Source organism: Paralichthys olivaceus, chromosome 6 (genome assembly GCF_024713975.1).
Source record: "Paralichthys olivaceus isolate ysfri-2021 chromosome 6, ASM2471397v2, whole genome shotgun sequence".
NCBI lineage: Eukaryota > Metazoa > Chordata > Actinopteri > Pleuronectiformes > Paralichthyidae > Paralichthys > Paralichthys olivaceus.
This window is the reverse complement of record NC_091098.1, coordinates 8,570,835-8,594,085: the sequence shown is the minus strand read 5'-3', so window position 1 is coordinate 8,594,085 and position 23,251 is coordinate 8,570,835. Positions and strand designations below refer to the sequence as shown.

Sequence of the window (23,251 nt, the reverse complement as noted above, 5' to 3'; positions counted from 1 at the left end):
GTCATATGCCAAAGCCATCTGAGCCCTAAGACAATTAGGACTGAGAAGTGGCAGGCAGCAGCAGGAGACTGCTGCACAGATACCAGCCTGTCTAAATGGGTTAGTGAAAACACAACCTGCTCGCCTGCTGTTTACCTGCACTGTGGAGAAACTCAGGAGGAGGGAGTAACTCACAAATAGGTCAAGAAATGTTGAGATAATAATTTATTTTTATTGTGATGTTGTCAAATTGGCATTTTTATTCATTTCTCCCAAAATTTGAATACATTTTTCAAAGAAGTCTTAAAGGTGCAGTGTCCTGAATTTATACAATTAATTAACAATTATTACATCGCACTAATAATTAATATCAAAGAAATTAATCAAAACCGCTGTTAATAATGTGAATGTCAATCATTCACATTATTAACCATGATGTCACGTCTATTGTGACTACCTGCCTTAAATAAACCACAAAGATATTCAGCTGTCACCAAAGTTAGGAGACAACACTTCAAAATTAAAACAAACTTGACACCAGGTCCTTAGAAAACAGTTCCATATTTATTGCAAAATATTTTTGTACAGAATACAACTGAAAAAACACCAACAGAGGAGGAATGGACAGTAAGGCCAACATCAGAACTCCAAGAGCAGAACTGTACAAACACCAATAGTAACGTTTGCTGCTTTTATCATGTGTTTATACATAAATTGTTTCCTGCCCTTGCAGCAGCCTCTTCTAACGGGGAGGAAAAAAGGAACTCAAATGTCTTCCCCATTTTTCTAAAACATTATTGCCTTTTGCCTATCTTAGAACACCAGTGGACAGATCCTTAAAATGGTGACATTTCTGTAAGAAACTCGTTGCTCGACTGATAACGTCTCACAAAATATAAATATAGATATATATATATAGTTGTAAAAAGCTCCAAACAATATGGGACTGATCATATTTTGGAAGTGAGCGTAGCGTCACCTGTCACAGAGAGCATGAGGAGGTTGGGAGCACTACAGCTAACGCCATTAGCTCAGCCGCTAATGTCAGTACTGTAACCAGGTGTGCTGAGTTTGCGGAACGAAACACTGACTTTTAAAGTTTGCTTTTAGTTTACTTCACACTGCTGGAATTACAGAACCCTCGCTTGAGCTTAGCTGGGTTTTTTAAGATAAATTCGGGCGTACATGCCCATGCACATCCTCATGCGATTTGGCACTGATGTAAAAGTTCTTTCCTCAAAGTAAACCTTGTGGTAAACACATCACTCCTTCTCTTAAACCTTTTCTTTTACACATAAAAAGGCAGAGTGAGACAGGATACATTTCCCCCTCGACATTCAAATGTACATCTTTAACATTGGCTCTCCCAAAATGTGGGATCTAACAAAGACCAAAAAACTCCTGTCTGCTGGAGTTAATTGTAGAAAATAAAAATTAAATAAAAGATTAAAATACAATGTTTTTTCTCATATGCATAAGCCCTTCAAGAAAACACACCGAGACAGAAAGGATGAGGATGATGTACAATCCAGAACTCCAGAGGAGAAAAAAGGGGACAGGGTTTATACTGAATTGACTCTAAGGACAAGGAACCACAGATGCAACACAACAGTGTCATGTTTTTGCCCTTCTGATTCTATATCTTACAATACTCTGGTGGATAAATAGTGATATCATGGTGGAGTACCCTCCTTGAAAGTGTGAGCTTGATACTCACTGGGGTCTCAACATCAGTCAGAACACAGACAGACAGAGAGACAGACAGACTGTGGTCAGACTAACACAATTCTTTCTGTCCAAAATTAAACAGAGTTAGAGCTGAGCGGTGCTTCTGGGATGTTTTAAGTTCATTTATTTTGTATTCTTTTAAATTAGAATGGAGGAGAATGTCAGTTCTGTTGCAGAAACTCATCTGCAAACATTCAATTCACTAATGACAGAAAATAATAGTTATGAGTTTATTAAAAAAAAAAAAGTTCCACCATCTACAGGGTTAGTTATCAATGACCTTTTCTTTCAGTGACCCTCCACTCAAATGATCTGACAAAATGCAGCTCTATTGTGTGTGTGTGTGTGTGTGTGTGTGTGTGTGTGTGTGTGTGTGTGTGTGTGTGTGTGTTGGAGGGGGGTCTTTAACCTTTTATGGATATCACAAGTGCTTTCAATAATTTGATACCCTGAGTAGAGGACATAGGCTTGGGGTGAATTTCAGTAGAAACAATAACATTTTTGCCAAGCAAACACCAACTGAGAAAAGGACATCACCAAGTAAAACCACCTCTCACACATAAATAAAAACCTGCATTTATCGGTACATTAAAATCCACAAATGTAACCAGAGAGAAATAAAAACAACGACGACGACGACGACGACAAATCACCCATGACGACACAGTCATTTTCAGCTTTACAATATGCATATACTCATGCATATATAGTGTGTATTTCCCCTTGCATACAGGCGAGTGGTTGGGGACTATAAAGAGAGGCTTTAGTTATATCAACTCCCTCTGCAGAGACTAACACTGATTATTAAGCGATTGATACAAATGAGAGCAAACAAAACTCACAGGACAGGCCAAGGGGGCGAGGACACAGGGACTGATTCTGTGCAGCCTTATAAACAGAAGGGGCCAGACAGCCAGAGAGGATGATGGGTAACAGACATCCACTTAAAGCAGCAAAAGTAGGACAGCTTACAGGTGATGGAAAAGAAGATGCTGAGGACCTTTCTCTCCCAGCTTCACATTGTCTGCTTCCCGTTGAGCTCGCAGATGATCAGTACTAACGGCGAAAAATAACGTTAAAATGATCGACGTGTTCCTGCCCGTGCTGCTCACGAGGGAAACTACAGAAAATGTAACAAACAGTTATGATGTAACAAACAGTTATGATGTAACACAGCGTCTTATAGTAAAGCATCATGGGCAGAGTGCGCATTTGATTACGTGTGGTGGGCATGAGCAGGAGGGTGCGACAGGCAAATACAGGTCGCTGGGTCTTCAAGCGATAACAGCTGCCCCCTCCCACCCCCAACCCCCACCCATACTTCTTTCCAATCCCCTGCTGACATCCTCTTTGGGTCACGTACGAGCTACAGAGGAGCTCAGACAAACAACTGGATCCGCTCGCGGATGGTTTGCCGGCAGATGGGGCAGGTCTTGAGCGCAGCGCTGCAGTCGATGCAGGAGGCGTGTCCGCACTGGAAGACCAGCTTGATGTGGTTGTCGATACAGATGGGGCAGGTGATCCGCTCCTCCATCTGCCGGTAGCGGGACTGCAGCTGCTCCAGCAGGTTGTGCTGCTCCGAGTTCTCATTTCCAGGACTGCAGTCCACCTCTGTTTGGTCTGTGTGTGTGAAGGAGGCATCAATATGAATGTAAATGTCAATTAAGAATGAATTTACAGACTTAGATTAGATCAGTAACATTTACAGGAATAGATGCAAAACTTAAACCTGGTTGAAGGGACACACTGAAACATGTAGGCCAGTACATGCAGTTACATACAACATACAAGAATGGTTTAGTCTTACCTTGTCTAATTTTCTTTGTGATTGTGACTTGGCATTTGATGCATTTCTTCATTCGATGGGCACATTCTGTTTGGACAAGGACCAGGTCAGCAAAGACAGATCAATATGATAAAACATGTTGTCCATTTGATCTTCTTCTTTCATTTCACCTTGTTTTTGTTTGTGTAAAACTGAAAACCTATGTTTTTCCCTCAGTTTCTATCTTCATCATCACTGCTCTCAGTGAGTATTTTCTTTCAACGTAAAGATCCATGTTTCTCAATAACGCACCTTCACAGGCCACGCTGTGCTGGCAGGGGCAGAAGAGAACCAGCAGAGCCAGCTCGGAGCAGATGAGGCATTCGCTGGGCCCCGGTGGCGTGGGAAGAACCAGGTTTGTCATGGTGTTGGGCGTAGTGTGGACCCTCCGCAGGCTCGCACTGCTCAAGCCCTGTCCACTTGTGATGGCCTGCAGACGCTGCAACCTGATAGACAACACAACACTCGCTGTAACAATGCATAAAACCCAGTGCATTTTTTTCCAGTAGTAAAGTAAATCCCACAGACAGTAAACATATAATTTACACATCACACTGTCAATGGAATATACTGTATATGAGAACATATGTATAAAGAATGTGTTTTTTGTAACTACCTGTGCTTCTCTGAGAAGTTTTTGATGAGCTGCAGCATTGTGCTGTCAGCCACAAGGTCCAGAGGACTCTTGCCCTTGTGGTTGGCATAGTTGATGTCAGCCCCTTCCTGTGCTAGAAAACAGGCCATAGCTGCCCCGACGCTCAGCTCCGTGTTCCCCAGAAGACCTGAAGCGCTCAGCTGTGGATACACACAAAGGTGATGGGAAGAGAGAAAGAAAGAGGATAGACAGAAGAAGGGAGAAGTCGTTTGAGTCAAAACACACGCTCAATAAGGCCAAGAACTTGTGCAAATGCTGACCCAAAAACTTTGTCAAGGACGATGTAAACAAGGTAACTGAAACAAAACGAGTGCAATCCAGCTAATGCCGCTACATAACCCCAAATCTAATAAAAACTCATCTGCTGACACTGGTCAAAACAGCTCTGAGCACTTAAGTCTACCCACCTTCAAGGCTGTGTGTGTGTGTGTGTGTGTGTGTGTGTGTGTGTGTGTGTGTGTGTGTGTGTGTGTGTGTGTGTGTGTGTGTGTGTGTGCATGTGTGGGGGGGGGGGGGGGCGTATTTGGCAGGTTCCCAGGACATTGAGTGGAGCTGCAGTGTTTGCGGTCATGTAGACTGGAAAGGACGTTCTTTATCTGTGCAATGATATCAACACTAACTGAGTAAAAACAGTATTTCAAGCGCAGCACAGAGCAGAGAGTCGAAGTCTATTAATGATGAAAACCAAAAGAGAGTTGATGTCTCTCAACAGCATGAAGGGGGTTTATTTATTTATTATTTATTTAAATTCTGATCTCATTACAGTGTGGACACAGTTGTGAACATATTATGAACAAATCCCTTAGCGGGTGTTAAAAGCTTCTCTAGTCAATATATTTATATTAACAACAGGTCGGTTGACTACATGAGTAATAATGAGAGGATGAATCCACAAAGGATTATCAGATTTACAGAGCATCTCTCAGCTCAATGTTTTGGTTTTACGATCCACAACTTTTGCTGTTTTGCTTCAGTCTCGCTGCTCCCAGCAGCAATGGACTGTTTAAAAAAAAAAACTCTGATAAACCAAGTGTGCACTACCAACCTTGCAGGGTTAACTGAGCTCAAACTTGCTTATATGACTCGAAATTAATGTTATCATAATGCTGCTTTGTGTGTTATTTGCTATATAAAGTGAGGATGTTTCTGTGATGTGTTTACAGCTTGCTGGTGGGAAAGATAATCAATCATTTCAGTGTAATGATACTGAACTCCAGTGAAGAGTCACATGCAGCCTGGGGTTTCATTAAACTCTTCATGCCCTTCATCAACATGAACAAGTTTATCCTCGCTTGTGATAATAAACATTGGAATTGCCATAGATGCAGCAGTGATGTATTGAATCTTCCATCCACAGATAAAAAATGATCACCAAAGAGTAGATGGAATCCTGAGGATTCAATCACTTATGTCTTCTGGGGAAAAATGACACAATGTGTGTTTACACTGTACTCCTTTTACATTTATCATTTATCATAACTGGAGGGACGTCTTTGCCAAATCAATATTGTCACAGTAAAGATGTTCTGAACTCCCAATAATCTCCTTAATTATCCAGAGGGACTGTATGTGAAATCGCAAATTACAGAGTCCGAGGCTTTGGACAATATCTGGAGGTTTTCTTACCAGACCTCTAGTAGCTAGAGTGAGTTTGCGTGATGATTAGGTTTTTATCACGCAACAGACACAAAAACTGACAATGAAGAACAATGCAAACATCTCAGGAAGGAAAAGAGATTGTCATGTATGAAGAAGACGCCAAAGAAGAAATCAACTTGGAAAAACAACGAGATTCAAGGGCTTTTGGTTGTAAGGACCGGTATAAATGTGCTGTAAACAAAAACTTGATCCCCCCAAAGGAATTTACACATTATGTCCTGCCTCTTGCATGATCTACTGAGATGCTCGTAGAAGGTACTGCTGTATTTTTCATTTATGAAATGCAGAACTCAGCACAACGCCCGGACCCCATTATGCAAAGATGAAAGAGTGCATGTCTAAATACATCCATTCTTTGCCTGTGCTTCCTTTTAAAACTTGAAATTAAAGGTACACTTTATCCATAACAAAATAAGTCCTCAATATATAGAGTTAAATAATTCATCTGGTTATTTTCTTTATGATTCTTTGCTCTTGTTCCCCCCAAAACACTCTGTAGCTGAAACACCTGCTTCTTCCCTACATATGATATAATACCACCTCAGGGCACTCTTATCTGATTACTTTCTCCTCAGTTAAGCCATCTCTATTATCCTGTTTACACAATAATCTTAAATTAACCATCTCTTTAAGTCTGCCTACTTGACTCACCACATTCGTTCCATCGTGTACCTGGCAACTAGCTTCTTTATCCTACATTAAAGCCTCAAGACTATAAGCAAATGACACTGACACTCATTCCCTCAGGTTTTGTTTACCATTCTCCCCTTGTGCCTCATTTGGTTATTAACTCTTAGTCTGTATTTACCTCCTTAAGACTCTACTAATCCCTCCTCCAGGCTTCAGTCTTAATTAACCAACCATAGGCGTCTACTTATTCTATCTTTGAATGTTATTTTGTTCTCTTCCTTTCGTAACTGTCTTTATTTACCCACTCACCAGTCTGTATTTAGCCACTTTTTCTTCCTGTGGGATCTTTTTTAAGTTTTGTTGTGTCTTTTTTACGTCAATCTGTCCCAGCAATACCCAGAATTCAGCATATGAGTTGAGTAATTTAAGTAAATACAGAATAAGGCATGTTAACAATCTTAAAAAAATAATTAAAATTAAAGATATTAGATGTGGCCTATTAATGTATAAAGGCACATTGTCTGCAAACTTGATCAAATATAATAAAGTAGTTAAGTTCTATTCATATGTTCATATTGGTTGACACATGCACCACCATCTCCCACAAATCCCAACGGTTACTGAAAGTAATATGAATGATAGAATCTTCCAGCTATTGTTAATTTATCGAATTGCTTTCCTTCTAAATAATTTAAAAATCTGTTAAAACAACAGGTCAACAATATGCTACTTCTCCTCCACCACCCTGTCAGTTCTCACCCTGCAGTAGAGCGACGTGGAGGAGCAGCCCTCACTGCTCTCCTCGGTGCTGCTGGTTCCCACGGTGGGACTGAGCATAACATTGGCCAGCTGTGGGCGGAGGAGGGCAACGTGCATGGCCGTGTCGCCATCCTCGTCCTCCATGTTGACGTCCGCCCCCTCGGCCACCAGAAGCTGCACCAGCTCGGTGTGGCCCTGCGTCACTGCCAGCTGCAGTGGCGTCTGGTTGCGGTTGTTGCGGATGTTGATGTCGCAGCGTCCCTGTGGAAGAGGTGGTTTAGAAAAAAGGATATTGAAATTCCCCTACTAGGAACATGTGCCAGAAATTCATAATGATTAAAAACAGTGAATAAAAGATGTATGGACGTATGAGCTTTACAGGACTCTGATTTGCTCCTGTCCTCGGCTCACCTCCTTGATGAGGATCTCAGCAACATCCCTGTGGTTGTTGAGAGCGGCCAGATGCAGCGCGGAAAAGCCATCCTCCTTCTTAACATCAACCAGCTGCCGTGCTCGAGCCATGATCTTCTCTGTGGCCCTGCCGCCGGATCAAACAACACAAGACTCAATTAGCCAGTTTGCAAAACAGCCCTCATGGCTCATTATCGTTATTTTAACAACAGTTATATATAAATAGTTGCCCCAGTACTTTTTACTATCTCAAAGAAAATACTTTAAAGGCTGCTGAAGGTAACAATTCAACTGTAATTGAACGTGATAAGCTTTCATGAGGTTAATTCTGCACCTATATCTTAATTTTAGTCTGGTGTTGTCACACAATCCTGATCAGACAGCGACTGCAATCACACAAGTTCAGACAGCACAAGAAAAACGCAACATAAACCTCCTAGAATACAAAGCTCTTCCTGTGTCACAGCATACTTGACCTGAGCTTGGGCAGAGACAGCTGTTGCAGAAGTGGATCTAACAAGAAAACACTGAGACACAGCAGGCAGACAGTTGTCACTAAATATGGTCACCTGACCTGCTCTTCTGATGAACGGCTGTCCGTGGTGAAAAGAGCCAGGCCTTTCTGCTGCACACTTCTAGTGTCCTTTAAGTGTTCCATGTAAATTGTTGCTTTAATCTTTAAATAATAATATATAACTGCCATCCTTGTAGTTTTCCCTCATATTCAACATTCGTCCAGACTGTTAATAATAAACTCCACGTCAACACGTCGCAGCTCAATTCCTGACACAACTTGGGAAATTAGATCAGATATTTTAATCTTAATCTCTTCTACTTAAATCAGATTGTCTTTAAAGTGAAACTTGCCTAGGGAGTAAAAGGTCAGTTGCAGTGTATCATGAGGCCACATTCAGTAAAGTGAGACTATGAGAACTTTTCTTCTGATTTATGCAACGGGCTGATGCTGCAGTGCGAGGTTGGGCTGCACTGTTGAGCTGTCCTCTGCTCCGTCGCTGAGTTAGTTTTATGACGTGTGAAATTGAAGCCGACAGCCTCAGGCTGCACAGCAAGCTGTCTAGTCACCATGGGGGCTTCAGAGAGAGGTGACCTAAACTTTCTATGAACATCTGATTTATTTTAGTATTAGCTCTACTGGGGTTTACTGTTTGTAAACACTGGTGTAGCACAAGTTAAGCTATAATTACCAAAATGAAGCAAAAGAATGAACGTCTTAAGCAAGCTAACAGCTGGGGAACACATGATTGACCTATACATTTTATTTAAAAAGAAATGTTCACTACTTATGATGTAAAGTTATTTCTATAAATGAATAAATAAATCTCTCTACTATTGCCATTCCTTAACACCAGTTTGGAGCCATCCTTCTTTCAGAAATTCAAATATTTTCATGTATTTGTTATTCATTCATCTGCCACCAATGTGCATTCCTGCTACAAATATATGCACATTGGTGATCAAACTATCAACAAACAAAAAATCTTTCTACCAGAATAAAACTCCTATGACACAAATGACTAATATGATACGGTTTTCGATTCACTCATTCACACACACATTCACTCTGATCAGCACCAGGAGCAGTTACATTTTCAACGTCTTGCTGATCTTTGCTCAGTGTATCATTTCTTGAGCTGTGACACTGTGTTGGAAGTCATTGGTACTTGCGATGCACCTCAGTATGAGTGTGTGTGTGTGTTTGTGTATGTTTGGCGCACTTGTGCACATGTGTGTTGTGACTTTAAATCACCTTAATTAACTTAAAGAGCATCTTGAGCCACTCAGATTAGAAAACAGCCAGGTCAGTTGTGTCACCTCTGTACCCACAATCCCTCACTTCTCTGGATTATTTCCATAATCATTACTCCAGCGTGTTCATGAATATTCAGACCTGGGCTGACGTTTGGAGGCAGTTTTGTGCAAACATGCCTTTGCACAAAACAGCCAGAGGGCATCCTGGGTAGACTGCTAATGACTTTTATGGAAACTGATGTGATCATTTGGTTATTTTAGGAGTTAACATCCCTATTTTAAAAAAACTCAAATCTGAAGAGATTTACCAATTCTACGCCTCTGTGAATGAAAAATAATTAAAATAAAGGATTTTCATTTTGTATATGTGTGAGATGGAGTGTGTTGTGGAATTAGAATAATAATAGAATAATTGTAGTGGGACAAAGTGCTTCTGGTGAAAGTGAGGAGAAAACAAAGCTGCAATGAGGAGATGAGATTACAGGGAAAGAGGGAGAAATTCAGCTAAGTAAACTTACAGTAAACAGACTAACCATCCTCTATATCTATTTGCTTCTTCTGTCATGCCGGAAAAAAGTCTGGCTGCTTGCCTTGTTTCATTTCTTTCCCAGGACTGTTAGTGAACTTGGCCTCTAGACCCTTTTTTCCATTTCCCCACAATAAATAAATAGTCTAATAAACAAAACATTTTCAGCTTTCTCTCAGAAAAAAACAACAGAGGGTCACAGCTGCTGACAGGAGCTCCATAGTAGTGTCAGACATTAAATATATACTTTTATGGATGGATACTTTTGAAGCTGAGGAAAGTAAAGCAACTATCAATTTAGGCACCGCAAGAAAAAAATCCCAGGCAGAGGAACAAACCATCCTTAAATCCCTTAAAACTACTATTAATCTTTAATTCACTCTACAGAGGCTAAAGTAACCCTCAATCTAAAGTCTGCATAGATTCAACAGCAGATTATGGTTTGTATTAAAGCCAAAACAAACTAGGAAAACACACAGCGACTCCGCTGCACCTGGACTATATCAGTGTAATGTGAGGCCGGCTTGATGATATATGAATGAACTGGTGAACCAAGCTTGTCCTGAACACTGTAAATCCTCTGGGGTTCTGCTTTTGGCGCAGCGGCCGATGTCAGGCTAAATGAATGCTGGGGAGCATGGCCTAAACTCAGCACCGCACATACGACACTAGCCAGAACAGATTGGACATTTAATGAATGACTGTCCACTGCGGCCTCTGTTCCCTTCCTTCTTCCTCTCGCAGTTATTGCTCGCAGACTGTATTTCTTTCCTGCTCCGTCCGACATTCCCCCATGAACGAGGCTGTCCTGAGATTGTATTTTCTGTGGGATCATTTCTAGGAGGGTGGCTGACAGTAGAGGGATGAGGACATGTCGGCTGGAAGGAGAAGTCAGGAGGTCAGATTCTTCACAACTTTTGATGAGAAATGACATGTGTGTGACTCATTTTTGACTAGTTTAGTATTTGACAGATGGCACTGTCTGATGGACTGTCTGCAAGCAAACAGTCCATCTACTCAATCTGTTGATGAGAACAGCGATCCCTTCCTCTTTGGAATTTAAACATCCAGGATATTATGCATCAAATGACATAAAATACCTTAAACTTCTCAGACTGAAACCTTAGTAAAGTGGCATCTCCATTGCATGGCTTTGTTGCAATTTGGGAAGGAAAGTTCATATCAGGTAATAAAAACCCCGGAAGCTAAGGACCAGAAACTGCCACCACAGTCAGGCGGACTCTGCACACTGTAAAAAATATCAAAATATCATGCATATATAAGATAAATGATTTCTGAATAGTTATATGATGCTGCATGTTGCAAACAGTCATCAAATATCATATCAGAGACAAAATGAACAGAATGGTTTATAATGACAGGTCACAGGATTGGAAAAAGTATTCATTTCATAACTTGTACAGCACTTAATTTATCAATAACATGATTTCATAACATATTCACAGTACTACTGAGAACTGTGATAAAATCAAAAAAATAAATAAAGCAACCACTGATTATGTTTAGTTTTTTCTCACAACATTTCCAGGGTATTCAGGGTGTGTGGGAGCTGATGTGGAAAAATGCACAGAGGCACAATCACACTGCACACACTGATACATTCAAATGGAGCCAGACATAACAGTCGTGTTTGGGGAACCTTATCATTGTGAGAATGTTCACTCAGGCCGGGTCAGAGCCTCGTTGAGGATCAGCGTCAATCAGAGTAAAATCAACACTGTCAGAAGACAATGGAACCTTGGAGGCAAGCTTGTTGTGTGGCCTCAAGTGTCTTGGTGTGGATTAAAAGAGCCTGAGCAGATCTTTCCCCAGTTTCCTGATGGTGTTAATGGCAGTTGTAGTGAGGAATGAAAATTATGGAGCCAATCAAAGTGTTTCCTTCTGACTCTCACCATGACAAAGCAGTGATACAACCTATAGTTGAGTCATTCTTTCCTGGGAAATAATATGCAGCTTTTGGATTTTTTAAATTTTTGTCTACTCACGGATCCCAAATCGGCATAGCCCGAGAAACAGCTGCACTAAATGTAGTTTGGGAGAAGATCTGGAGGACAAGTCAACGTATTGGGTGCAAAAGTAAAGGTTGCTGCATTTTTTTCCTGATATTGACCGCCAGTCTGCTGACACCAGCAGAAGCTGTGTGGGAGATGAGCTCTCCATTTGTAATGATAGTGAAGAGAGCTGACCTTTGAGTCCTCATTTAAACACGCAGGAGAGATTCCCACATAAGCCCATAGCAATCAGTTCCAGTGCTCCCATTAGACGCATGCACATGAGAACAACTGAACTGATAATTAAGAAAAAGACATGAGACTATTTACTAGATCATATTGTTAATTTCTACCAAGTGTCAACCACAAAGACTGAAAGTTAAAGCCTGTGTTTTATTTCTACTTACAGTTTGTTTCCTTTTAGAGCAGCATGGTGCAGGAGGTTGAAGCCTCTATGGTTCTGCTGAGTGAAGTCAATGCTGGGCACCACAACCAGGATCTCAATGATGTTGCGGAAATCTTTTGCAATGGCGTCGTGGAGAGGCGTGTCCCCATATGAATCCTGATTGGGGAGGAAAAAAAGAGTAAAAATTGGTGCTGCAGGTTCACAGACCTTTTCTTGAGCAAAATAAACAATATTGTTATAATGGCAATTATATGGATCGCAGTAACTTAAGTCAACTTGTGCATCATTAACATCTACAGTATAATATCCTCAACATCACAAAGGTGCTAATTAGTAGACTTACATGAGTTAAGTCTCTAAATAGCGCACACACACACACACTAACAGACACTCGCGCACATTTTCTGCACACTAACGATGTCTGTGCCGACATGTTTTTGGCTGAGTAGCTACACAACTCAAGCAGAAAAAGAAGAGTTATTAATTCTGGGCCTGGTTGCAGGCGTGTAAGACAAAATGCCCTAAAAGAGAAACTAAACTGCTTTAATGAGGCTGAGAGATGAAGAGAAACAGGGACACAGTCAAACACCATAAATGCATGTGCTTTTGCAACTGCTTGAAAAAAGGCAACGTATGAGTGGTTTATGACATGTGTAGGATAAATTACACAAGCAGAGAAGCTTGTTTATTGCTACCCTACACTCAGTGGTTTACGTTCAATCTCTTGCTACATGCTAAGAAATGAGCTCAGTCTCTATTCGGTCCTGATGAGCCAGAGAGAAGTGTGACAAAGGTTTGCTGTGGTGGTTGACCCAGAGATATTCATTTTAGGGAAGTAGAGTACTACATCAGTATGGACAACCCGCAAATATAATGCCTGAAAAAATCTGACCTAAATGTTAAAATCTCACCTGGAGATTGACATCAGCTGAATGTTCAGTCAGCACCCGCACCACATCAGTGAAGCCCTTGTTGACAGCGATGTGGAGGGCCGTGCACATGGAGTTGTTCAGGAGGTTGACGTTTGCCCCCTTGCTCAACAGCAGCCGAGCGATCTCTGCCTGATTACTACACCGAAAGACACAAAAAGACACGCACACACAGATTAATCCTCATTGTCATTCATTTACGTTGAGTGATTCAACCTGTCCAAACAGTGTTTTGAATTAAGGTCATTTAAAGCAGAATATAAACAAATCGCACGTGTTGGTTCTGAAAACCTACGAGGAGCCACACAAAGCTCCAGGGTTGCGTGCTAAGGCTGACATTTTGTTTGCATGGTGTCCCGCTGCTGCAAGATGTCAGCATCACAAACTTGTTTTCAACAAGTAGAAATTCCCACAGAGATTTTATCAGATGTTGGGTTTTCTGAGCATGTGTTCATCTTGTGAGGGGGGGAGGAGATATGGCTGGCTGATTAGGCAACACTTAAGTGCTGTCACTGGTGTAAATGGATTATCACATTACATGGTAGGAGAGCTCTGCTGAACAAGTGTTTGTGTGTGTGTTATCATTGCAGCTTTGTATTCTGAAAATCCGTGTATGTATAAAAAAACCTGAGCATATGTGTGTGTGTGTGTGTGTGTCTTCCTCACCCAAATGCAGTGTAATGCAATGCCGTGTCTCCATCTTCATCCTTGACCTCGATGGAGCTGTTGGCCTGCAGCAGGGCCTTCACCACCTCCATGTGGCCTTGGTGAGCAGCGACCTGCAGTGCAGTCTTGCCCTGGTTCTTTATATCCACCTGCCAGAGACACAAACGTGGTCGAAGATTCATTTCGGACGAGGGAGGCTCAGACACTAACGGAGCGGAGCACAGACCGGCTGGAAATAATCTGAGCATGAACAGCCACCAGCGTCATACACATGATACATAATCCCAGCATGTTGTGTAACCATTAACATGGAGATGCAGAAATGCTGTTGAGAACACAAGTGAAATGTGCTTTTAAGTTTTACTCATTTTAAAATAGAAACACATCTCAGCTAATAATATTCTAATCTATATAATGTATTTATATAAGATTTCATTTTGCAGGTTATTACTTTTTTACTGATTTTAAAATAGAAACACGTCATATCATCACTTGAATTTCCTTCAGGATCAATAAAGTATCTATCTATCTATCTATAATATCTATCTATCATATTCTATTATATATAATGTGTTTATGTAACTGTCATATTACAATGTCATTCCACAGCAGGTCAAAGCATTTTGTATATGTATATTATAAATATTTTTAAGTAAATAATTTTTATGGTGGCTGTTGAAAAAGAAAACTTTGTCCCTCCCTTATTTTCCTATTATCATTACTATTCAGCCTCACTCTTGACTAAACAAGCCAATGACATAATGAGAATCAGTTTCATAAATTATTAATGGACACAGTTATCCTCATCATGTCCAGTATTAAATTATTCATCTAATTTCCATATTCATAGGTGTAAATATAAATTAACAACCAAAAAAAGAGAAGCTGTCGACTCTTGTGCGTTTAAATCTTTTTATATGGGAGTCCACAACCTAGGAGAGTGATAAAATAAACAGCACCATATTTACAACAACAAACAGTGGAGAGAAAAGTGCTCCACCCCATGTTCTGATGCTGGGTGGTTGGAGGGGTGTTCAATGTGAAAATTTTCATAAAATTATTATTTGACATAGCCAGAGCAAATTCCAGTGTATCCTGTGTCACCAAGTCACTCTGTCCCCCTAAATTCCCCACCCCCAGTCTTGGTGTCCTAGTGGAAGGGGCTCTTGGAACGGGCAGAGGACTGCAGCAAAGAAAAGGGAGTGCTGCACTAACCTTGTCAGGATATTTCTGCACCAATTCCCTCACTTTGTTGGCACTGCCATGTGCTGCCTCAATGACCAAGCGACTGGGATTGTCCTGCTCTGTGGACTGAGACAGCAGCTTCTCCAACACTGAGATGACAGTACCTGCACACAGATGTAGTCAGATGGACAGGAGATGGGATAAAGGGAGAAGAAAAGGGGAGAGAGAAGAGAGACAAAGTGATTAACTAACTTTAATTAGACTAATTGGAACAACATGATTAGAAGTGTTGTCACAAAGACTTGCAGAGGCCAAAACAGCACAACAAATTCACACTGGTTAATCTTTCAAGGCTGAGCCAAATGCAAAAACCACAGGAATGAGTCAAAATGTCCCCCCATGCAGTGCAATTGGACCACACACATGGACACACATCACTCTGTTGACAAGCTCCCATCCGCTGAGCTGAACACATACAGGAAAGGTTTAGTCATGATTAAGAGACCGCTGAGAACTTCTGACATGATGACAAATGTCTGCTGTGCGGCAAAACCCTCTCGCTGTCAACATGCAGGATCACGACATGCCACAGAGAAGAACATCCCAATAAATGGACACCCTGTCCACAGATTGCTGAAAAAAGACACACAGGGAATATTTGTGACTGTGGCCGTTAATGACACAGCAGCAGCAGCCTGTATGTGAAAGCATGCACGAGGCGGAGGCAGAGTACAGATGAAGGCAGGGGAAGATGAGTGAATGCATGCTGAGGGTAAAGCCGGAGCTGGAGTGTTACAGATGAGCCCCCTTGTCCAGGCAGAGGTCTTACTTCCAGATTCGTTGGGGTTTTCGGCCGTCATGAGGTTGGCGTCCACCTCCACCGGCTGGGCCGAGAGGCACGCTGGATTGAACGTCCATGTCTGACCTCCGAATGCCACCCGAAGGTCACCATCCGCATATACTTTCAACACCTTCCCGACCTGGCCAAGCACCTAGGACAAAAACCAGTAAGTGAGGTGGAGGGGGCATGAGTGGGTGAGACAGGGACCAATACAAAAAATACAAAAAAGATAAGAATCAAGCAGCTCCCCAATGTTAGGTAAATACCGAGGCTTTTCATTCACCAGTGTGCTGTGTCTATCTGAATGTGAAATTGGAAAGTATCATCTCTAAACGGAAGTATTGTCTTATTAGTCATGCTGTGTTCAAATGCTGGTGTTATCAGGTTAAATGAGCGTACAGGAGCCATGCTGTCTGTCCACTCTCCATGGCCAGCCTGCAGTCTCTTCACGCTCTCCATGTCCTCCAACACCCGTACTAGTTCACCGACTCCAAATGTGTTCACCTGGGAGAAAGACAGATGGACAAACTATTGACAAAGTTGAGGGGCTATTATAATCATAACTAAACTCTGTCTCGATCCTTTAGGGGAAATGGATCTGTAAGTCTGTACCTTGGTGAGGGCCCCAGGATGGAAAGTCCAGCGGATGTTGTTGCTGTACTGGACTCTGACATCTCCTCGGTCAGTGATTCTATGGACAGTCCCGATCCGACAAATGTACTGCAAACACAAATAGATAGTTTCACCCCAGGTCCCTCTCTGCATGTCTGTGACCTTAATGCTCCTTTAAGCAGCTGTGATTTGAGAGTTAGATGTTCTGTTTCTTTTCACTCCACTGCACACCAACATCCAACTGAGCTACTTATATAATACAGATATTCTATATGCCAGGTTCAAAAGTCATGTGTGAGGTCATGTTTTCCTAAAGCACAAAAAACAGGTTTATCCAAAAAGTAGGTGTTGTTTTAATTGATAAAAACTGTGGTTTGTTTGTTTTATGAATTATCTCCAGGTTATGTTTTCACCAACAGCAAGATCACACTAAAAAGCAAAACAGATTTCCAGGAAAATTGGTTCAAGGATGTGGTATGTGTCACATTGCGACATGATGTATTTTCTAACATTTTCCCCTGGAATAATTAATGGATTTTAGTCAACTGACATCTATGAGTATGTCAGTATGTGAAATTTATAGCAGCTAGATTGAATTCAAGCGAACTGTACTGAGTGCCAGTCTAGTCCTTGAGATCTGCCTCAAACTGGGATCCAACTGTGGCAAACTGAATTGATTGAATATAGTTCAGAAAGGGAAATAAATTAATCAATCAAGAGTCTGAATACTTTTGCAATTAGAACTTTTAGTTTTTTTAATTTTCTGAAATTATTTCCCAAAAAATCTAACAACAATTTCACTTTGTAATGATGAATTACTGAATGTAGATAGATGGGAAAAAATGGAAGAGTAATCCATTTAAAATGAAATCTACAATCTAGTGTGACAAAAGTGAAGTGGTCTGAATGCTTTCTGAAAACCACTGTACACGTTGTACTTTGCATTAAAGAACAGCTCAACAGGAAGTTATGTACTGTCAATGGTTTCATCTGAATTGTGTTATTTGTCATTATGTCAGAAGAAAACAGTTTAGTACCTCTGCCATTTTGGGGTTCCACCCTCCGTGGCCCTCCTGCATTTGTCGCAGGATGTCCACCTCCAAGAGACACTTGACTTTGTCTCCCTGCTGGAAGGAGTGGCCATCAGCACTCTCCTGGCGCTGCAGCTCTGCGTGCTCTCCTGGATGGAAAAGTGTCAGCATCAACAAGTAGACCCCGATTTATGGGGGATATTTAAAACTAACAGCAACGATCGCCTGAGTTTAAAACTAGTGTTTATCGCTGTATTGTACATTGCAGCGATAAAGAAACCTACTAGTAGCACTTTAGACAGCTGTCAACCAGTAATTACATAAATCAGAGGCTTGTTTTATACTTATCACAATGTAGTGAGATTACAGACTATAATCTGATTATGCATGAAGGCAAATATCCTTCGCTTTACTTCTTATTATGAAATGTGAACCACTGAACAACTGAGAAATTAACGACTTAGTGTCTAGGGAGTGCAAACTTAAATAAAACAGGACTCTGTCTTACCGAGCTTTGGTAGGTGGTCTTTGTAATAGAAGCCTCCTTGGCCGTCAGACACGTATTTCAGGTCTACCTTGCCCTTGTGGCCCATTCGGTAGACATTGGTGGTGCCGTTAGACCAGGTGACACTGGCCACGCTGCGACCAGACTCTGTATCCCAGCCACGAATATCCACTACCTTCCCAACCTTACCCTCCCCGCCTACACACACATAAATGCAGACAGATAAATATGCAAGAACCAATATCATATCAGCTCGTTAAAGAAAAACATGGTTAGATAAAGATAAAGGGGATTTTGTTATGTTTGTGAGAACATTTCAACAGAGTGAACAAGAAGTGACAAGAACAATATTTAAACATCAGGTAAGAATGGAAGACAGAGACATGTGAGACAAATGAGATGACACAGAGAAACATTTTTCCTCAGTCACTCTCATGTAACCTGACAAAACACAGTCACCCTTCTCAATTCAAATACAAAAACATGAAAAGTACAAAAGCAGAATCACCATTTAACAATTCCATAGTTCCAAGCCACAATATTAATGTCAATGCTGTTTCACAAGATTGTTCAGATCCATACATCAGGTTTGAGGAGAACCCGGAAGTCACTGAAGTCCTCAAGCTGTCTCAGTAACCACACCAACTAATCCAGTGACCCATAACACTACACGGTGGGCTGGGGGTTTGTGAGCATCCTCAGAGCGTCCCGTATGCACGCCATTTAAGCCTGATGAGTGACTTGACCAAACCCAGGGGCGTTGATTTCAAAGACACTAAAAGGACATTTTGACTCATTCGCTCCAGCCCAGAGAAGGGAGCATTACTATTCTCAGAGACAACGATGACCCCAGACCAGGAAATATAAAGATATATTAACATTCTCCCTCTCCCTAAAGGGATCGTCCAAGGGTTTAAATTTAGTCCACTGATGTGGAAGATTGTTTTGAATTAATATTTAAACAATTTAAATTTAAACATCACCCTGTGTGGGCTGTTTGTATCTGATAGATGACAAATTTTTCAAAACAGTGCAGACTCACAGCTTGTTATCACGTGGTAAAAAAATGCAGACGAAAGCATAATTCAATTCAAGAAATAATCTCCAGTCTCTGCTTTCTTATTACTTGCACCGCAGACAATAGTGACTAAATAAAGGGGGTTCTCAGTTTTTGCAACTTAACGGGTCTGAACAAAGAAAATCAAAGGAGACACAGAGACTGGCACATCTGTGGAACAGACTCAAATAAGTCACTGGCAATATAAGTGCACGCAGACTAATTGAACATTTCATGGGTAGATGAGACGTGAGGTTACAGTGACACTATGGGTTATGGATAGTGGAACACTTTGAAGAGGCACAGCTCCATACTCAGGAAGGTAGGGGGGCTTTTGAGTTGGCGTTGGCAGTTCGACGATCCCCCCAGCACGCACACATGCACACATACAAACCACTCACCGTCTTGGTTGCCCCAGTCCCAGTCAGGTCCTCGAACGACTTTAACCCCCTGGAAGATTCCTTTGAGGATGATCCGTGGGAGGTTCTGCCTCGGTGCCAAGCTTACTCTGTGATTTAAAAAGCATGGACACACAGCTGAACAAACCAAACTACACACCATCTGAGAAAAAGTTAAGACTGCAATGAAATTTACAATTTAACACTTCAGGACTGTCGCAATATCGGATTTTCACGAAACGATTATCATGGCCAAAAGAATTCATAACATTATCATGATATCTAGGTTTGAAAAACAACAATAATGCTATTGGTCAATTTAATTCTTAACATAGTTTTAAGTGTGTTTTATGTAATTTTGCAAATTGGTGACACTGAAATTATTCCAAAATACAAAAAAAATTACTAAAACCAAGTGGGGTTGTGCAGAAAGATGTTGATGGTCAGAGTAATATTATTTGCATAAGGGAAACTGGATTGATGACACAATGTTATTATATTATTATTAAGGCTATCAGTCATTTGTGTTTCAAAACTGATAATCATCTATTCTTATGATTATATTATGAGTTTTAAAGATACTGTATTATTTCATTGGTCTTTTTGTTGATTTTTATTATTTGCTTTATTATCTGTCTTATTATTTGTCCTCTTGGTGAAGTACTGAAGTAGCTGTTTATGAAAAGTACGATATAAATATGATATTTTGATTTGATTATTATCATCATCAAAATCAGGATGTTGCGACAGTCCTACATTGATTATGTAACCATATAACAACCGTAACAAAGCATTTCATGTCTTACAATAAATTATAATAAATCTGTGAAAACCAAAGCGATAGAAAACACATAAAAATGCACAGTTGGAAAACCAATTATTGAGGTTTAAAAATGTGTCGGCCAAATAACAGATTGATAATTAATTAACCATTTAAACCTCATGAGGTACAAATAATCAGGGAACAACATTCTTGATGACCAATGAACACAGGGTGTAGTTTTTCAAATGATGTCTATTCTGAGGTCGCTCTTCCACAAGTGGCCAGGAGATAAACAGGATATCAAACCTGAGACAATGTCTTTGACTGAAAAACTAAAACACACTAAGGATACATTCCACACCAGTGTCTAAACCTCGCTTTCTAACATATTGACCAATATCCTCAAGTGCAATCATAGTCATGTCCTAAAATGTGACGTACCTTATGGTAAAGATTTGATCAGATCTTGGTGCAAAGGAGCTGCCTATTCCCATACTTTTTGAAGAAATCAAACCCCAGCTTCCATTTCAAGCAAACAACTTTTTAGATGAAGTCAAAATCATATAAAATCCAGTGTGATCAGAAGTAGAAGAGCCTCATGAGAGCTGTAGCCCTCAGGCTTTGCTGCCTCCTTGTCTCTCTAACACCAGGTTTTGCTTAACGTTCTAGCATCAGCTACTTTCATCCTTCTTCACTGGCCAGCTCTCTCAGGTTCCTTGGTGCTACAGCAGTACACAGTCGTACGCTTGGCTCTTTGAGTCGAATAACAGGAAGTCTCCTGTGTGAGACTGACCTTGCGCAGGTCTGTTCTGAGAACAGAGCACAGAGCTTTGAGACTAATCCTTGGACAGCAGAGAATCAGAAAGCAGGCCACCTCAGGGCAAGTCAAAGAGCATGTATGTCTGTGAATGCATTTCTGTCTATATCTTTATAAGATGGAAACTCTCTACGTGCATATGTAAAAACAGTACATAAGGTTTGTTCGCACATTATTCTGCGCTGCTTTAGTGTATCTGTGTTGATAAAGCTTATATATATATATATATATATATACACGGTACAATTGTGATAAAGATAACTATATCAAACTTGGTTAATAGACTTCCTGACTTCATAGTATTATGTTCCATGGAGATACTGTGACAAATTATTCCAATTTCCTGATGGCAAAAAGAATATTTAGTCAGAATTGAAGAACTGAAACCATACCAGAGAACGCTCTCGGACAGGAAACTATTACTATAACTCGACTCAAAAATATTTCATGAATAAAGTGGATGCAAACTGACAGACATCCCGAATTTACATAAAAAATACATGACCTTGGGGTTTGTTGTGTTGTTTTGTAGTGAAGCTTCTCTGAAAAACAAAACAGCTCTTTCTAGGGATTAAGATTTCTAATCCTACATGACCATGTCACCTCTGCTCCCAGACAGGATCAGGACAAGAGGCCTACACCTACTGACACAACTGCCAGCTCTACAGTCAGCCAAGGGTTAGCGTGAGTCTCTGAAACAAACTCAGTGGGATACACAGTAAAACCTTTGCTTTGCAGGAACCAAAAGGACAAGAATGAATGATCAAAAATATTTTATGGAATGATAACCGGTGTAGGTGGCACGAATTATCAGAGTTTTCACTTCCAAGTACAACAGCTGTGGTTTAATGTATCTGCCCTGTTTGCCCTCTACTTAAAGGCCTAGTGGAAACTTGACAACTGTAAAAACACAAATCCAGACTAAGTCTACTTGGACAGACACAAAATACATCAATACATTGACCTGTCATCCGCACCAACTTTTCTTTTGTCCACATCTTGCATACGATGAAACCCTTTTCAAAATACATTTATAAAGACAGCAGTTTTGTGGTGGGAGTAAAAACAAGAGTAAAATCTACATTTTTTCCAATTCCACTTCCCCAACCAGAACCAAGTTTTTGCAGAAATTCCAGTCACTTCTTTTTTTTTTTTTTTTTTTTTTTTTTTAGAACAGAGAAAGCGCTGGAAAACCCTGCAGGAAAGTTGTAGAGATGAGTAGGATATACTTTGAAAACGAACTGAGGAGATCAGGTGTAGCATGATATGCAAAGAAAGGATTAGACTGATAGGTTCCTTAGCAAGTGCATGTGTGTTGTTTGTGAGTTGAAGAGCCGATTAACTAACTGCATACCAACCATCTCCTTGTAAACATATGGTAAACACATATGCTGCCCTGAGCACTGTCAGCATGCACACACACCTCTATATACTACGAGGCTTAAACCACATGCACATGAAAAACCACTGAACACAGTAAACAAGCAGCAACAGCACCTCTCTGCATTTGATTCAGAATAATTAGGTTTCAAATATAGTTTATTTGAAAGTTATATTTGAAAGAATGAAGAAACACACAACATTTAATGTATCACAGGCACACAGCTTAGTGCTTTAGGAACAGCACATTAAACCTGCACCTAGATTTACTTCCCATCTCACCTGTTATCTAATACATCTTCTAGGAAACTGGAAATGTTAATATGCTAATCTGCACATCTGAGAATGTTAGCATGCTAATCCTGTGAAATCCGTTGTAATTACAATGGAACACTCAAGCAGAGTACATCCAGCTCATGTCTCGCACTGTGTCTGTGATGGTGCCGCTCCAGTGTCAGCTTACTGCAGCAGTTTATTTTGATGACAACTTCCCATTGCTCCCTCGGGACACTAATAAAGTTTCTGCCTACAGATTGGCTGTAAACTACAAATAGATCTACCCTGCTTAAGTTGCCATTAAAGTCTCACACATGTTTGGTCCACATGAAAGCGGTTCCCTTTTAACTACGCTGAGCCCAAATCAGTCTCCTCACATAAATCACTGCTGGCACAACAAGAACTCCCACTCATTATGTAGCCAAGTTAAA

General features: G+C 40.7%; 1 protein-coding gene across 4 annotated transcripts in view; it reads right to left on the bottom strand.

The window, feature by feature from the left end:
- Positions 1-521: 521 nt before the first annotated feature.
- Positions 522-23,251, bottom strand: part of mib2 (MIB E3 ubiquitin protein ligase 2) — a 39,332-nt gene continuing 16,602 nt past the window's right edge. For 3 of the 4 annotated variants that reach the window (XM_069527358.1, XM_069527356.1, XM_069527357.1), the window contains exons 4-19: positions 19,588-19,694; positions 18,133-18,327; positions 17,631-17,773; positions 16,594-16,701; positions 16,381-16,485; positions 15,970-16,132; positions 15,171-15,304; positions 13,956-14,104; positions 13,272-13,428; positions 12,362-12,516; positions 7,647-7,773; positions 7,236-7,496; positions 4,149-4,327; positions 3,785-3,978; positions 3,515-3,580; positions 522-3,327 (exon numbers count right to left, since the gene is read on the bottom strand). In XM_069527358.1, the coding sequence (XP_069383459.1) occupies positions 3,086-3,327; positions 3,515-3,580; positions 3,785-3,978; positions 4,149-4,327; positions 7,236-7,496; positions 7,647-7,773; positions 12,362-12,516; positions 13,272-13,428; positions 13,956-14,104; positions 15,171-15,304; positions 15,970-16,132; positions 16,381-16,485; positions 16,594-16,701; positions 17,631-17,773; positions 18,133-18,327; positions 19,588-19,694 (2,485 nt within the window). In that variant the 3' untranslated portion in view covers positions 522-3,085. Of the gene's footprint in view, positions 3,328-3,514; positions 3,581-3,784; positions 3,979-4,148; positions 4,328-7,235; positions 7,497-7,646; positions 7,774-12,361; positions 12,517-13,271; positions 13,429-13,955; positions 14,105-15,170; positions 15,305-15,969; positions 16,133-16,380; positions 16,486-16,593; positions 16,702-17,630; positions 17,774-18,132; positions 18,328-19,587; positions 19,695-20,788; positions 20,979-23,251 lie in introns of those variants that run through there. The other variant, XM_069527360.1, reaches the window with a different exon arrangement.